Source organism: Antennarius striatus, chromosome 6 (genome assembly GCF_040054535.1).
Source record: "Antennarius striatus isolate MH-2024 chromosome 6, ASM4005453v1, whole genome shotgun sequence".
NCBI classification, from domain to species: Eukaryota; Metazoa; Chordata; class Actinopteri; order Lophiiformes; family Antennariidae; genus Antennarius; species Antennarius striatus.
Window position 1 is genome coordinate 6,620,351 of NC_090781.1, and position 15,776 is coordinate 6,636,126.

General features: G+C 38.5%; 1 protein-coding gene across 2 annotated transcripts; it reads right to left on the reverse strand.

Annotated features, from left to right (window-relative positions):
• Window positions 1-116: 116 nt before the first annotated feature.
• laynb (layilin b) lies at window positions 117-6,873 on the reverse strand. 2 transcript variants are annotated; one of them, XM_068317302.1, is made up of 7 exons: window positions 6,436-6,873; window positions 4,227-4,653; window positions 3,875-4,032; window positions 3,037-3,081; window positions 2,579-2,656; window positions 2,347-2,464; window positions 117-2,045 (listed from the first exon to the last, which is right to left on the reverse strand). In XM_068317302.1, exons 2-7 carry the CDS (start codon window positions 4,544-4,546, stop codon window positions 1,721-1,723), a joined length of 1,044 nt encoding a protein of 347 aa, XP_068173403.1. In that variant the 5' UTR covers window positions 4,547-4,653; window positions 6,436-6,873; the 3' UTR covers window positions 117-1,720. The 2 variants fall into 2 exon arrangements, with proteins under 2 accessions (XP_068173403.1, XP_068173402.1); XM_068317301.1 differs by having other exon boundaries at window positions 4,227-4,533; window positions 6,436-6,872.
• Between the last annotated feature and the right edge of the window lie 8,903 nt (window positions 6,874-15,776).

Here is a 15,776-nt window from a genome sequence, read left to right on the forward strand (position 1 = left end):
AAGTGCTGCTCAGTCAACAAAAGAAGCGTCTGGACTTGTCATTTCACATTCACACACAAATAGCATGAAACTAACACACTTGAATATCAAATCACATCACAAATTCAAATACAATATCTTGCAAACAAATTTTATTGGACACCCAATAATATTGTAATACTGTATTTGAGATATGGCACACATTTACCACATTTCTCTTCTGAGTTCATGCGGTGACTGTTGAACACAAAACAGTCAGTTTCAAAGCAGGCAGGCAGAGCAATGCTCCGAAGGCCTCTGCTGTCACGCATAGACTTCCTGAATGTAAGAGTTCCAGATGTGCTTTTGGCATTTCCTGTCTAACATTCTCCAAGAACACACTCAGCCTCTCCTTACTGGGCTTGCTACATCTTTCCAAATAAACTGACCCAACAGCTCACGTACTACGTATTCAGCAATAAAAATGCCATTAAGAGTCAGAAATGTGGGCTAAATCTATAAGTAGTTTAACAATTTACATAGCAGACATATGCTTATACAATCAGTCCAGATTTCTTAACCGCATCTGTGCTGTCAGATTAGGTTGAGTTTCACAAAAAGGTCTGGTGGAGCTGGGAAAACATACACCTTTGAGGATAACAGGAGTCTTTGGAGCTCTGTCATTAGTTTTTCTATATGTTCTGTCTCATTCCCTCACATCAGAGTCCAAACAGGAAGCCGCAAGGAGAAATGGCCAGAATAATCTATGAATAGAACTCCACTGCTGAAGAAAGCCAACAGAATCATAAGACCCTGTGCTATGATATGATGATGTGAATGGAAAACAGCTGAGTAGTTTAATTTATAACATGACCAGGTTTGATGTTCAACTCACCGTAACAAATACAGTATTGAATATAAATAATTTGTCTAGCGTCGGGCAGCCACCGTAAGACTAACATCTGACTTGAAATAGATTGCCTAGAGATTTGACACAGCAAGACACGTGAACTTCTGTATTAAAGTAACTTTGATGATGCTTTATGTTTTCTGAATTTATATTTTAGTTTACAGCTTTGCTTCAGATGACCCAAACAAAAGCCTCGTGTACAGTATAAAGATGTGCTATTAGTTTACATATTCATGTGCACCATTTTTAAACTGTGATCACAAACTCATAAACCAAACCCAGAGATTTATAAATCATGCAACTGTTGTCTCCGACACCTCCTTTTGTACTGATAGACAGGTTACTTAGATGTGTTGTTTTATGAAATGCAGCTCAAACAAACCAGACCCAATCAGAGTCGCTATTGATAGGGTCTTCGATTCAAATGACATTTTAAGAAAGATAAGATCATTTTACATTCTGAATATAATTATTCCTTCAGAAATAATTTGTATCGTATCTAATCACAGGCACAGTTATAGTATTTAATCAATGCAATCAGATCACTGATTAAAAAGAGCAAGGTTATACAGAGCTCTTTTTAGCTGACCCCCAGTAAGGCTCCATAAGTTTATGTCAGTGGTAAACTTTATCCACTTAAGATGGACATTTCACATTGTCATTGCAAAAGATTTCATGATCCGATTAAAAATGTGTGCTTTCTTGGTGGGGCGCTGAGTTGACAGGGCCCTACATATGAGTCAAACCGGATTTAGATTTTTCAGGTGTCATGTTTTTCACACCAAAAAGCAAAAAAATCAGTCCACTGTCCACTTGCATCATACTTGTTAGGCCAGATGGCCATCAACAATATTATCCGTAGATTTCATTTTCCACCCAGCCAGTCTGACTGCGACAATGCCAGGTCTGAGCTTTGCAGGTTTCGTAAATGTCATTGGTTACAAAGCCACTCTCCTTGTCTGCAGTTGGTACATTTTCATAATCGTCACACTGGGAGTACTGGGAAGGAGCACATGGGTACTTGGTCAGGATATCTGCTTTCATGTTGTTGTCTGGAGCTGTGTGAGGCAATTTGGTAATGTCACTGAAGGCATAAGGTCCTGGGATGGCGTAAGGTGAAGCTATTGGCATCCATGGTTTTGAGCTGCTTGGATAGTTTTGTGTTTCCGTCTTCCTCCTGAATATAGAATAAATTATAGTGCACTTTAAATGACAAAAAAGTAATCTGTAAAATTGCATCATGTGAGAAAAAACATTTTATCCATATGTTTCTAACCACTGACCTTTCTACAACCAAAGATGATTTATGTATATTCTTTGGAAATGTGTTTTCATTTTGGCTAAAACTGAGTAAATGCTTGGTGAAGAGTTCCTTTCATACACTCTGAGCGTATGAAAGAAAATCATTTCATTACGTAAGTACTGGAAATAAAGTGTTCTATATATGAAGTAAATAGCATATGCACATTCCTACTTACCTCTTAGCATGCTGTTTATAGCAGAGGAATCCAGCAGCAGCAAACAGAAGCAGCAGCAGAGCAGGAATAGTTCCATAAAGGATGTAGGAGACATTCAAGGTGTTGTCTGAGAAAGATACTGCAGAATGACAGCATATTACTTGCTATAAGATTTGTTTTATATAACAAGTTTTATTCTTCAGTAGTTATAATTCTGTAAATATAAAAAACAAAATGTTTTTTCTGTTTTTACCCGATGACTCGGTTAGTCCTGTTTTGATCCTGTCACCAGTTTCTGTGGTTGAGAATATCTCCGGTCTCAGAGATGGAACTGAAGCAATCAGAGAACTCAAGATTATCTGATGAAAAAGTTATTCTGATATTAACATTGCAAAGTTTAAATAATCTATACATGCATCTATATACAACTAAAATGTGGCTAAAGTGGTATGGCGAGTTATTTAAAATCTAAACTTTATCCCTGATGAAAATATTTATTAGTGACACAGCAATATTTTATTGCATACTACTTGGCACTGTTATATACATAACCTGCAGACTATACAAATAAAGACACCTTAGGGTTAGGGTTTGTGATAAAGGGGTGTACTCTGACCAATCTTTATCTAAACACATCTGCAGTCACATGTTCTCTCTATCCTACAGAACCAGCATATATGTTCTGTGTGCGTGACCTAGTCCATGTTTTACCTGCATGTGCAGTGTTCCCTTCCTCCCTTAATACAGGTGGTTTTTCTGCAAAGGTCACAGTAGAGGAGTTAGCCAACAAAATCCAATGATTATATCCTGTATAATTAAAGTATTTTTCTAGGCTGAGACACCAATGGTAGGAGACTGTCAATGATTTCCAGAAATGAAACAAAATCTGAAAATGATCTGAAAAAATCTATTATGGACAAAATTACCAAAAACATTAACACTAATTACACTTAAATTAAACCATGCAAACAAATAACAACAGAAATCCAAGAGGGTGGCATGAACACCATAATGAATCACTGAAAAAAGTGAGCTGACCCTCCCATGTCATTGTAAACATAGAAATCTGAGATTCAAATTTTTGAGAAAATTTTATGACCTTGGCCCCCTCAACATTCATGTCTGAGTTCAGCCCTCAACCAAACTGGTTTGTTAAAAGATAAATAGCTGAATGATAAAGAATTTCAAGACCACATTGTGTACGCCATTCCAAATTGTCAAGCAACAGAGGATCACAGGAATCCATCAGCATGACAAAAAACATCACTTGTTTAGCATTAGCTGTTGACAGTATTGAAACCACATTTAAGTCATGGGGTGAAAAAGTAAAACATGTTGCACTCAAGAAGTAAATAAAACAAGGTTATCAACTTTCAATAACTCCCAGCGCTGATCCTTGAGACACAACAACACAGTGTGTGTGTGTGTGTGTGTGTGTGTGTGTGTGTGTGTGTGTGTGTGTGTGTGTGTGTGTGTGTGTGTGTGTGTGTGTGTGTGTGTGTGTGTGTGTGTGTGTGTGTGTGTGAGTGTGTGTGTGTTACCAACTCACCCTCTGGGTATTTGCAGACAAAGTTGTTTTTGGAGTTGCAGTTATCATCATTCCACTGAAACAGGAAATGACCTTTTTCATCAGGAGGTGCAGATGGCTGGTAGTACAGAACCGTGCACATTTCACCTCCACATGATGGCTCGTCCCAGTGCCAGTTCCTGAAGAACACAAGATGCACAAGTTTAGAATGTTATCACATTCATACTGGACAATTTGTACTGAACTGTTTTACTTTATATGTAATATCTCATTCCTACATTTATTCCAAATGATTGAAAATGCATCTCCGTAACATGAAAACCACTTAGTCCAATAATCTTTGATTAGAGTGAAATACTAAAATTGAAGAGACCTGAATTTGGCCTTGCTTCCATCCAACCAATAATACTGTGAGGGGCATCCTGTGCTTGTGGCATCGGCTCTGTTGTGCTGTGGTCTACGACGGAGCCCAATCCAGTAGTCTCCATCGCTAGCCTGCAGCTGTTGTATGAACCTCTGTATCAGCCGCTGCTCACTTTCCGTTTCAATGCTTAGCAATATGCCTCCATCCAAAGTGCAAGCCTGCCTGGCTTCCTCAAAGGTCAGCCTCTTTCTGCTGTCCTGGATGTAGGACACCTTGTAGCATGGACGCTCAGTCCCACGACGACAGATCCTATGGCCTGGAAACCACATCAGCGTCCGGAGGAGAAGCAGTTATGTTTTGGTGCACCAAAGAAACAGGAAGGCCATTTACAGCCTAGCATGGACACATTGCAATTTTTACGGACAGCCACAGTTCTCTGCAAGTAAAGGTAAGAAGGTATATGGAACATGCATTTGAAAGGGTTAAAAAAGTTTGTTTTCTACGATGACGCTATGAAAATCAAAACAAATTGTGAAAAGGTTTAATTACTAAGGTATGTTATCGCCATCAACCCTTACAACCTTTGGCCCTGACTCCTGGGTTAGCAGCCAAATGAATTAATGACCACGTAAAAATAAATTTACTCGAGTTTCATCAATGTCCATTTATCTCATAATCGATCATTGACAATACTGTACCTTATGCTAAAAAAGTGGATGCATCCACAGATGTTGAGTTCCATTTGTATTCTTTTCTCTCTTTGAACATCTGTGCATTGTCAGTGCAAATATATTTATACATAAATTCAACTACAGTTTAAATTTTAAATTATATTACCATTAGAAAAACAGGAAAGGCACCATATGTGTTCTTACTAAAGGCCATGTGGAGGACTTTACCCCTTTGTCAGAACTCTATTAGTATTGTTAAACAACAAAAACAAATCACAGGCAACAAAACTGGATACTGGATGAGAGTAACTTTGACAGAATACATTTGATGTATTCATAAAAACATTTCTGTCATTTCAAAAAACTGCCATAGTTTTACAATTAAAAATAAAGCTCTAGCAAAAGCACAGTGACACATCTTCATCACTAGCCTATTATCTGATTTATGTCTTTTTTTCTATACCTTTACTACTTTTTTCCCCCACACTTGCTGTCATGCATAGCCATCACTGTCCAGGTATCACTATCATCTTCAACCATGATAACCTCTTCATTAAACTGTGCCACCTTATTGAAATAGAGCGGGCGCCCTGTAATCAGTGATCGGTGGTTCAATTCCCGCTCCTGCCCAGCCATCCTCGGAGTGTGAGCTGACAGTGGGAGGCGCCAGCTTGCCCCCCGGCCACTGTTGAGGCGCCCTTGAGCAAGGCGCCGTCCCCCTTACAACCTGCTCAATTGGGATGCACCCTGAAGTCACTGCCCGTCACTCTGCCTCCACTGTACTGTTCAGGGGCCTGTACACAACATTGTAAGCTCTGTCTAACACATATGTGCATGTACAAGACGAGTGTAAAGATAATTTCCCCACTGGGGATAATAAAGTGGACTTTCTTTGTAACCATCCTCGTAAGATTTCTTTTTTAAAAAGAAATATTGACACCACTTTGTTAAAAGAATTACTAATAACAGTATTATTAATAACAGGTAATAGTTAATCCCACATAAATCTCATCTGTCACTACTTAACCATGTCAACCACCAATCTCTCAATTTAAAGAAAATGTATTTTGTCCTTTCATGTCCTTTTGAACATTATAACATTATAATATAATGATAAAACAACTCCTGCGCTCCAGAGAACTGAAGTCTCCATTCAGGCGCGTTACGTAATGACGAAATTAATGTCGGTCACGTCGATGTTCTGTTATGGTAAACAGCTTCTGGAACCTCCTGACTTCACTACTGAAGTCAGGAGGTTCATTTTCCACCAAGTGAAAGCATGGAAGTTTATATCCAGAAAAACATTGTGATCCTCATCCAGAAAAACATTGTGATCCTCATAAATAAGTATGCTTTCAGGTGTCACCGTGGTTTGATTATCGCTTGAGTAAATAGAATCAATGAGCCCGAACTAATGGATAGTCCTTTCCTGCCTGCATACTTAAAAAAAACAAAAAAACAAACAAGGCGAAGTGTTTTCACGTACCGGTAAATAAAAACAACCACCAGAAGGTCACAGTGTTAAAGTAGCTCCGTGGGTTTCTTACCATGTGTTTTAGAAGCGGATCCAGGGTGGAACAGAACAGCGATAACGGTGCCAAACAGCCTCATAAGATCCATCTCCACATGTTCACCCGGGTGTTCTGGCAGCGATTACTCTTCAAAATCAAGAGCAAACTTTTTTGTCTACTTTTTGTTAGGAGAGAAAACCTCTGATTTCCACTCTTGTGTGATAAAAACAGTCGATCCTGAAGGAATCGGTCTCTCCAGGAAAAAAGTGGGTCGTCTGTCCAGACGTGTGTGTGGCTGCTGGCGGAGGGAAGAACCGACGTGGTCCAGGAGATTGGTGGTGTGTTCTTCTGACGTTCTTTCCTCCTTACCAAGCTTTTAGTTAGTTATTTATGCCGACCTATAGAAAGCAACACTACCAAGAAGAAAAAAATAAATATGCAATAAACAACGCATAATCCTGTGTCGTCGGGAAGCGTCCCAGGATATATGACCTGTGACAGCAGAGAAATTAAGCACAGTATTTAGGTTATAACTTCAATTGATTGACATAATACATTTATTAGCGTTTTTCAATGGTCATTTCACACAAGAGCAGATTGAGTCACAAATGATATCCACTTTCTTTCCCACTTACAATACAAAATACTTTTGTATGACCACTACAGTCTCAGCAGCTTCAGAACAATCACCTGTCCTACAGTTCTGTCTTTTGTCGTGGTGGCCTACTGCAAACATGAAGCAAAGCCACACATCAGTTGCTGGAAGTGTTCCTCATGGACGAAGGTTTCCAGTCCATACACCTGGTTTATCGTGTGTCAATTGCCTTCTTCAAATCCCACCAGAGATTTTCTGTGGGATTTAATTCACTCGACTGTGACCATGAAATGATAAAGTGCCTCTTCTGAAGCCAAGCCTTGAATGACTTGGAGGTTTACTTGGAAATATTGGTCCTTTTGGAATGTTTAATGGAATCAAAGCTAATGTTTACAGATGGCAAGACGCTTTATATTAGGATTTCAGGATATTTCATGGAATCCATCTTATCCTCCTGCACCACAGGTATTACCTGCTCACGGAAGCAAAAGTGGTCCAGGAGCCACTGCTGTACTTTGATGTAAGTCTTCTTTTCTTTCGGCTTTCCCTTCAGGGGTCACCGCAGCAAATCAGTTTCCTCCATCTAACCCTGTCTTCTGCATCCCCTTCTCTCACACCAACTACCTTCATGTCCTCTTTCACGACATCCATAAACCTCCTCTTTGGTCTTCCTCTAGGCCTCCTGCCTGGCAGTTCAAAACTCAGCATCCTTCTACCAATATATTCACTATCTCTCCTCTGGACATGTCCAAACCATCTCAGTCTGGCCTCTCTGACTTTATCTCCAAGACCTCTAACATGTGCTGTCCCTCTGATGTACTCATTCCTGATCCTATCCTTCCTGGTCCTCCCAAAGAGAACCTCAGCATCTTCATCTCTGCTACCTCCAGCTCTGTCTCCTGTCTTTTCCTCAGTGACACTGTCTCCAGACCAAACAACATCGCTGGTCTCACCACAGTTTTGTACACATTTCCTTTCATATTAGCTGAAACTCTTCTATCACATACAAACACCTGACACTTTCCTCCACCCGTTCCATCCTGCCTATTCTTCACCTCTTTTCCACACTCTCCATTGCTCTGGACTGTTGACCCTAAGTACTTAAAATCCTCCACCTTTCTTGATCTCTTCTCCCTGTAACCTCACTCTTCCACTTGGGTCCCTCTCATTCACACACACATGTACTCTGTCTTACTGCGGCTAACCTTCATTCCTCTCCTTTCCAGGACAAACCTCCACCTCTCTAGCTTCTCCTCCACCTGTTCCCTGCTCTCACTGCAGATCAAATTGTCATCTGCAAACATCATAGTCCATGGAGAGTCCTGTCTAACCTCGTCTGTCAGCCTGTCCATCACCATAGCGAACAAGAAGGGGCTCAGAGCTGATCCCTGATGCAGTCCCACCTCCACCTTGAACTCCTCTGTCACACCTACAGCACACCTCACCACTGTCTTACAATCGTAATACATGTCCCACACCACTCTAACATACTTCTCGGCCACTCCAGACTTCCTCATATAATACCACAGTTCCTCTCTGGGCACCCTGTCATCAGCTTTCTCCAGATCTACAGAAACACAATGCAGCTCCGTTTGGCCTTCTCTGTACTTCTCGATCAACATCCTCAAAGCAAATACTGCATCTGTAGTACTCTTTTTTGGCATGAAACCATACTGCTGCTCACAAATGCTGACTTCTGCCCTTAGTCTAGCTTCCACTACTCTTTCCCATAACTTCATTGTATGGCTCATCTGCTTTATTCCTCTGTAGTTGCCACAACTCTGCACATCTCCCTTGTTCTTAAAAATGGGCACCAGCACACTTCTCCTCCATTCCTCAGGCATCTTCTCACTATCTAAGATCCTGTTGAACAAACCAGTCAGAAACTCTACTGCCACCTCTCCTAGACACTTCCATACCTCCTAGACATTTCCATACCTGTACTTTGATGTAAGTAGGGTTTACTTTTTGGCTTGAAAAGTTCCAGCTTGTTTCATTGCTTGACAGAAGAGCATCATAATCATGAGATTTATCCAGATGGTTTGAGCATATGGAGTCAACGTTTCATGTGTTTTGGGTCAGCAGGGTTGTATGTAATAGAATTTTTTTTTAATGAAATTACTCTATGAATGTTGGCTCAGTGTTTTCACAACATCTAATTGGAAGTTGTGTGCTCTTATGAATGATGCAGTTGAGGGATTACATTATGTTTTTATTCTTACACTTCAATGATTCATGCTGAAAAATATTCGTTTTAGGAGTGTTTGTTAATTTAGAGTTGTTTATATGACAAACTTATAGGTTAGTGTCGAAGTAGCAGGATGCAGTTATAGAACAAATATTAATTGGATGCTTTGTTGTTATTCTAATTATGATATTTTAAATTTTTAAATCATATTTCAACACAGAAAAGTAGAGAACCCAGGTGCTGACAAGAGCCAGAAACAGCAATGCTAGACTTCATTCAAAATAAATTTCAATTTAGAAACAAATAACATCCATGAAAAGAACAAACATGAAGGTTCAAATAATATAAGAACTTGATCGTGTTCTTTCATAGTAAATCTAAATCAAAAATCCCAAGCTTCAAAAGTCAAACACTGTGAGCAGAACTTTGAACATGCGAAGGACATCACTAATGGACTGACAATGAAAAGATGGAATCACAGACTAAAGACGCAAGAAGAGAGAGATAGAAGGAAGACTCACTGATACTGAACACAGAGGGAGAAAGAGAAAGGTCAGAACAGAAAAAGGAAGAGACTCACACATCCACAGGAGAACCAGTGGGACAAAACAGTTGACAAGAAAACAATTCAGGAAATTTAAGGCACAAGACAGGATATGACAACTCTGCTTCAAAATGAAACAGGAAATGCTAAGGAAGATTCAGGATCATGAAATTTTTTGCATTTTTCCTCTTTGTTTTCCCCTTATAATATTTTCACACATAACAAGAACTTCATTCTGACAGAAGTTCTATGTACCATTCCTTGTGAGCAGTGATTGAATGTTGTTTGTTTAATAAAAGCTCAGAGGAGATAAAGGAAGTTAGAACATAAACACAGATGGGTCTAAAAATCTTTTCGTAGCTCAATTTTCTTTTCAGAAACTGATAAATTTTTTTAAAAATGAGTGGTTATTTGATATTTTTTGTTTCCCATTTTATAGGACTTAAATCCTTTGTTTGTTCAGGATATGAACAATTAACTAGAAAAGTTGTCTTTTTTTTCTCTCTTCAATTTCCAGAGACTGGCTGTGATTGTCTGAGCACCATACGGTAATGTGTTTTCAAGTTTCAAGTTTATTTATTTTTATATAGCCCAGATTCACAAAGAATGTCTCAAAGGGCTTTACAATCTGCACATGGACGATATCCCTCTGACCTTTGTGCACTGCAAGCAGTGAGACCCTCGCATCGGATAAGGAACAACTCCCCCCAAAACCCTTTTAACAGGGGAAAAAATGGATGGGAGAAACCTCAGGAAGACTGCAGAGGAGGGACCCCTCTTCCAGGAGTGGACAGACGAAGCAATAGATACCGCATGTACAGATTAACAACACAATAATAATTACAGTAACAATAATAAATATATGACAAAGGCACGCTGATCCATCCAGTAGAGCGAGTCACCACCAGCCGATGAAGCACACAGAGGTCACCGATTGCCGAGGATCCACCACTCTGAGGACAGACCAAACAGTGCCTAAGTCACTGAGCTCAATGTGGACTGCATGTTTACAACAGAATTTGACTGTTCAGTGCTCTAATGATAAAATACTCATATTCTAATAATCAAATGTTCAGGGTTCTAATGATTGGCTGTAAAGTGTTTTCTCATTGTAGACTGCTCTGTGCTACAGGTAGTCTGCCGGTAGAGAAGTGTATTTAAATTTCATCTCTTCCTTTCTGTCATTAAAAAAACATAAAAAACACTAAATTTTGCTTACAGTGTTTTACAACTGAAAATCAAATAACAACTCATTTTTCGATGAGAATCAAACTCTTGAAAAAAAATAAGGATCCTGATGCATGTTTTACAGTACTTCAAAAAGCGTCATGACTTTAAAAGTCCAGTAAGTTTTTCCATTTCTTTTGCTAGTCCTTGTGTTGATGTAGGGCTTCCAGCTTGACTGAGTCTCACATGTGGCTGGTAAATCCCCACTGGAAAAAAAAAACCCCCAACAAAAACAAAAAACAAAAAAACCCACACATCCAGGTTTTCCATTATAAAGCCAGTACTATAAAGAAAATGACTCAGGGCTCATAGTGAAAACACCAGGCAAAGAGAGTTAAGGCAAGCACATAAAAGTGAGATAGGGATTGAGTGAGAGATAGAGAGGGGGAAGTGTATGTGTGAGTGTGTGTATGTGTGAGAGAGTCATGGAACAGGAAAACATGCAGAGCAGGAAGAGGAAATAAAACCCCACAAAGTTTTAATTCCTGTTCATTGCTTTCATGTCGTCTCCAGGCCTCTGAATGAATATGAATGACTGTAAATGTCTGGGGGACGTTGTGTGTCTTATGTGACAAATATTATTCTACACTTATTCCAACAAAATCTTCAGACTTTACCCTGAAAGCATGACAGGATGCCAGGAGTCAGTTATTGGCGAAATGAAATTACTCATGTTGATGTTTGAGATGATGTTTAGTTGATGTATTTGCATGGATGTACATGCCCATTAGCACTAAATGTATTTTGATTAAATAAACTAAAACGTTTAGTTTAACTATGAGCTGTTTGCATGCTTCTTCTCACTATTATCTATGGTAAAATTCATCACTTTGGCTAACCTTAGGTTTCCATTTATAGATAGACGTACAATTTTTAATCCTGGAGGAAATTGTGTATTTACAGAACAAATTATTTGAATGCATGCTGAGATTTCATGTGAACTATGAAAGTGAAAACTTTGTAATGAGACCTGAACACAACCCCACATTTTAACGTCCTTTTGTGCCACCAGATTTTTAACAGCCTCCATCAACACCATCAGCCCTAGAAACAGGGTCACAGCCCCATCTCCTCCTCAGACAGAGCTGTGACAGGACAGACAGTTGCTGTTCTTCTCACTGTGGGTCTGTTGTTTTCTTCTGCCCGGCCTTAGTCTGGATTTCCTCACTGTTAACACAAGCGTGTTTGTCTCATGGAAGTCCCGTTGTCAGACTGAGCCTCTAGTCTGTTGCCACGTGTAACCAGGAATGATTTGTCCTTGCTTTGGTCATTGAAAGTCCGTGTCAAGTTAATATGATTACTGGGTGGTGCACGCAAGTATGTGTCTTGTGATGATGTTCTATTTGTAACATGCAGTCACAAGCCATATGAAATGCTGCTATCTATCTATCTATCTATCTATCTATCTATCTATCTATCTATCTATCTATCTATCTATCTATCTATCTATCTATCTATCTATCTATCTATCTATCTATCTATCTATCTATCTATCTATCTATCTATCTATCTATCTATCTATCTATCGATTTTCTTCTACAAAACTAATTTAGTGATAAGCAACATTAAGATTACTTTACAATTTATTCATATTCAATTTATATCCATTATCATATAAATTAAAACTTAACTTTCAATTTAGTTAACACTTAAACACTTAAGATTTAGTAAATCCACTGAAATCCAACCACTTGTCTCGTTAATTCCAGGATAACAAAGGTGCTGAAACAGTTCCTTCTTTTATTGCATCAAAAGTTTTTTGATTGACATTGTCTTGACAGCCGGAGACATAATGGCTGTCACTGTGCTGTCTGTTTATCAAGGAGATTTAGATGGAGACATCTGAACTTTAAGTTTGGCCAGCAGATGACACCAAACATCCAATGAAAAAAGGCAGAGTTACAACCTCTTCATGAGTTCTGGTCCGATGATGTAAGCAGAGGAAACTAGACACTGAACTAGATTTGCTAAGCAACTGTTCTTCTCATTTTAAGGTGAGGCTACCTGAGCATTTTCCACTTAAACTTACTTTGTATTATACAGATGGATTTGCTCATCCCTTTGAACTTTTTAGTCTACACGACAGGCTTATAAAATAAATGACTTGCTGTATCTTAAATTTATGGTCCACATTCCTTTTGCCTTGTGACTATCATTAAAAAGGAATCAGTCTGTTTCTTTTAGTGTCTTTTTTAATTTGTTCCATCAAAGCACCATTTCCTTTAATTCATTTAGATCAGTGATTTAATTTTTCAGTGTTGCTGTATTTGCAAAAAACAAAGTTGATAGAAAAGCCAAAAACACATTTATTTTGTTTCTTCTTATTTTCTCCTCCCATTCTTTTGCCTTTTCTTATACTGAAATATAAAGCTGTGAATACACTCATCCTCCTCTTTAAACCCATACTACAGATGGGTTTAAAGATATTCACTACTCAGTAATTGTTTATGTGTCAAACTGTATTCAGACACTGAAGTGCATCCTGTCCCTTCCAGATCTAAGATGGTTTCCTGCCCAGGGACTTGGTTTTTGTTGTCTTCTAATATGTCATTAACCACAGTCATGCCTGGTGAGTGGAACCAGTAAAAGATTTAGGCTTTTCATGATCTTAATGCACTATTATCTTATAATAGTCCATATGTGGCTCTAACCTTTGCTTCTGTATTAATTCTTGTTGTTTTGATTGTTTTTTTTAGTACGGAGCCCCTTTGGGGACATGGAGAGAAAAAAAATAAAGGTCCATCTTTGCGAGATCTCGCAAAACCTTTGCGATTTTTCGCAAAGCTACAGGTATATACTTCCGGGCCATTTTGGCCTTATGGAGAAAAAACAATGGAGGACACCCACCCACATGAGCGATTTATTGCGTTTTATTTTGTAATCGGCCTGAAATATAAGGACATTCAAGTAGTGCTTAGTAGGCGGCACAATTTTCGTGTAAGCCAGAGACATTTGAAAAGGATTCTCCGTGCGAGGAGATGGGTGTCCTCCATTGTTTTTTCTCCATAAAGTCAAAACAGCCCGGAAGTATACACTATAACTGTAGCCATGCGAGATCCCACACAAGTTATGCAAGATGGCGCAAAAATTTTGCGAGCTCCCGCATAGATGGACCTTTATTTTTTTTTCTCACTCCACGTCCCCTAAGGGGCCTATTCAGCCTATTCAAAGTAAATTTTTTCCACAACCCATAAGAGAACGTTTCATCTATGACAAGGAATACATGGATTTTATGTATTCCTTCTGCTTAAGGTGCACAGCTGTGGCTGGAGATAGAGAGTTGGAGCTTTTTTATTTTGTTTCCAAGATTACTTCATTCATCAGATGTTCTGTTCTGCATCATTTCCTGTATTTCTTCATCCATGTCTGACCCCACTGCCACCAGAGTTAAAGGAAAATGACAATGGGATTTAAGTGCAGACATTGTTTCCAAACTGGTTCTATATCCTCAGATATACTGAAGAGGGACTCATGTGTGTATAATGTAACACCCCCCCACACACACTATGGGCACTGGGGTGAAAACACCTTTCATTCTGTATTTCTGGAGACAATGTATCTTCTTGCTTGAGAAGAGACATTTGTGGCCCATAGCTAATGAATAGACAGCCTGTAATGTAAGTCTGTGGAGACAATAGAGGAATTACATGTGAGGGAAATTAGCAAAGGTTGGTCCTAGTTTGAGTGAAGCCTCCATAGCTTGTGGCAAACATGATCAACTTTCAAGTATTTATGGGGTTTCATTCTAAACGTATTCAGCACATTATAATACTGTAAAGAATATCTTGCAAGATAGACAGCACATCCGTTATTTGATAGCAAAGACTTTTAAATGCCATTTTTTTATATGTAACTTATTATAGCATAGAAGTTATTAATTATATTGCTACTTAATCTACTATTGCTACTTAATCAGAATTAGAATATTATGTAAAACTCATTAACAAGGAGCTGCAGATTCCCTGAAGTGAAGTCCTTTCACTCTTTGATACGTATGTAACTTCAGTGTCTAACCTCTTTTGCCTCAGATTGAATTTATGCTTAAGAAAAGCTGGAAACACAAAATTAATATTAATGTGAATGAAGTAAATATTGAACGGGTTAAGGAATTTAAAAAGCTAGGAGTGATTATTGATGAGATGCTAAATTGGAAACCTCATTTAAGACAACTGCAAATAAAGTTAACCAGAAGTGTATCCATACTCTGGAAAACTCAAAAACTATTAAATCAGAAGGCATTCCATATAATATATTGTGCACTATTCTTGCCCTATCTGAACTACTGTGCTGAAGTCTGGGAAACACATATAAAAGTGGCTTGCAACCTTTATTTCTGACCCAGAAAAGAGCTTTGAGAATTATTCACAATGAACATTATAGAGCTCACACAAACCACTTATTTATTAAATCTAAACTACTGAAAATACATGACACCATTAGCTATAAAACTGTACAACTTATGTAGAAAGCAGCCAATAACAATTTACCTCAAAATATACAATCACAAATACAGGTTAATGAATCCAGTTACCAACTAAGAGAAAACACAGCATTTGTACAGAAAAAAGCAAGAACAACATTAAAAACATTTTCATTATCGTTCACTGGTGTCAAACATTGGAATAAACTGGATAATGAAATTAGGAGTATGGGAACTCTAACTGCCTTTAAAAAAGCTTTTAAAGACATGATTTTGCAAGGCTATATTTCTGACGTGAATGATTGTTAAAGGACTGCACTGTTAAGGCGAATTAAACTTCATGTTGTCAATCCTTTGAAACAAATGTCACTGTAACCTTTGTGTAGTAACTGAGCACATGCAA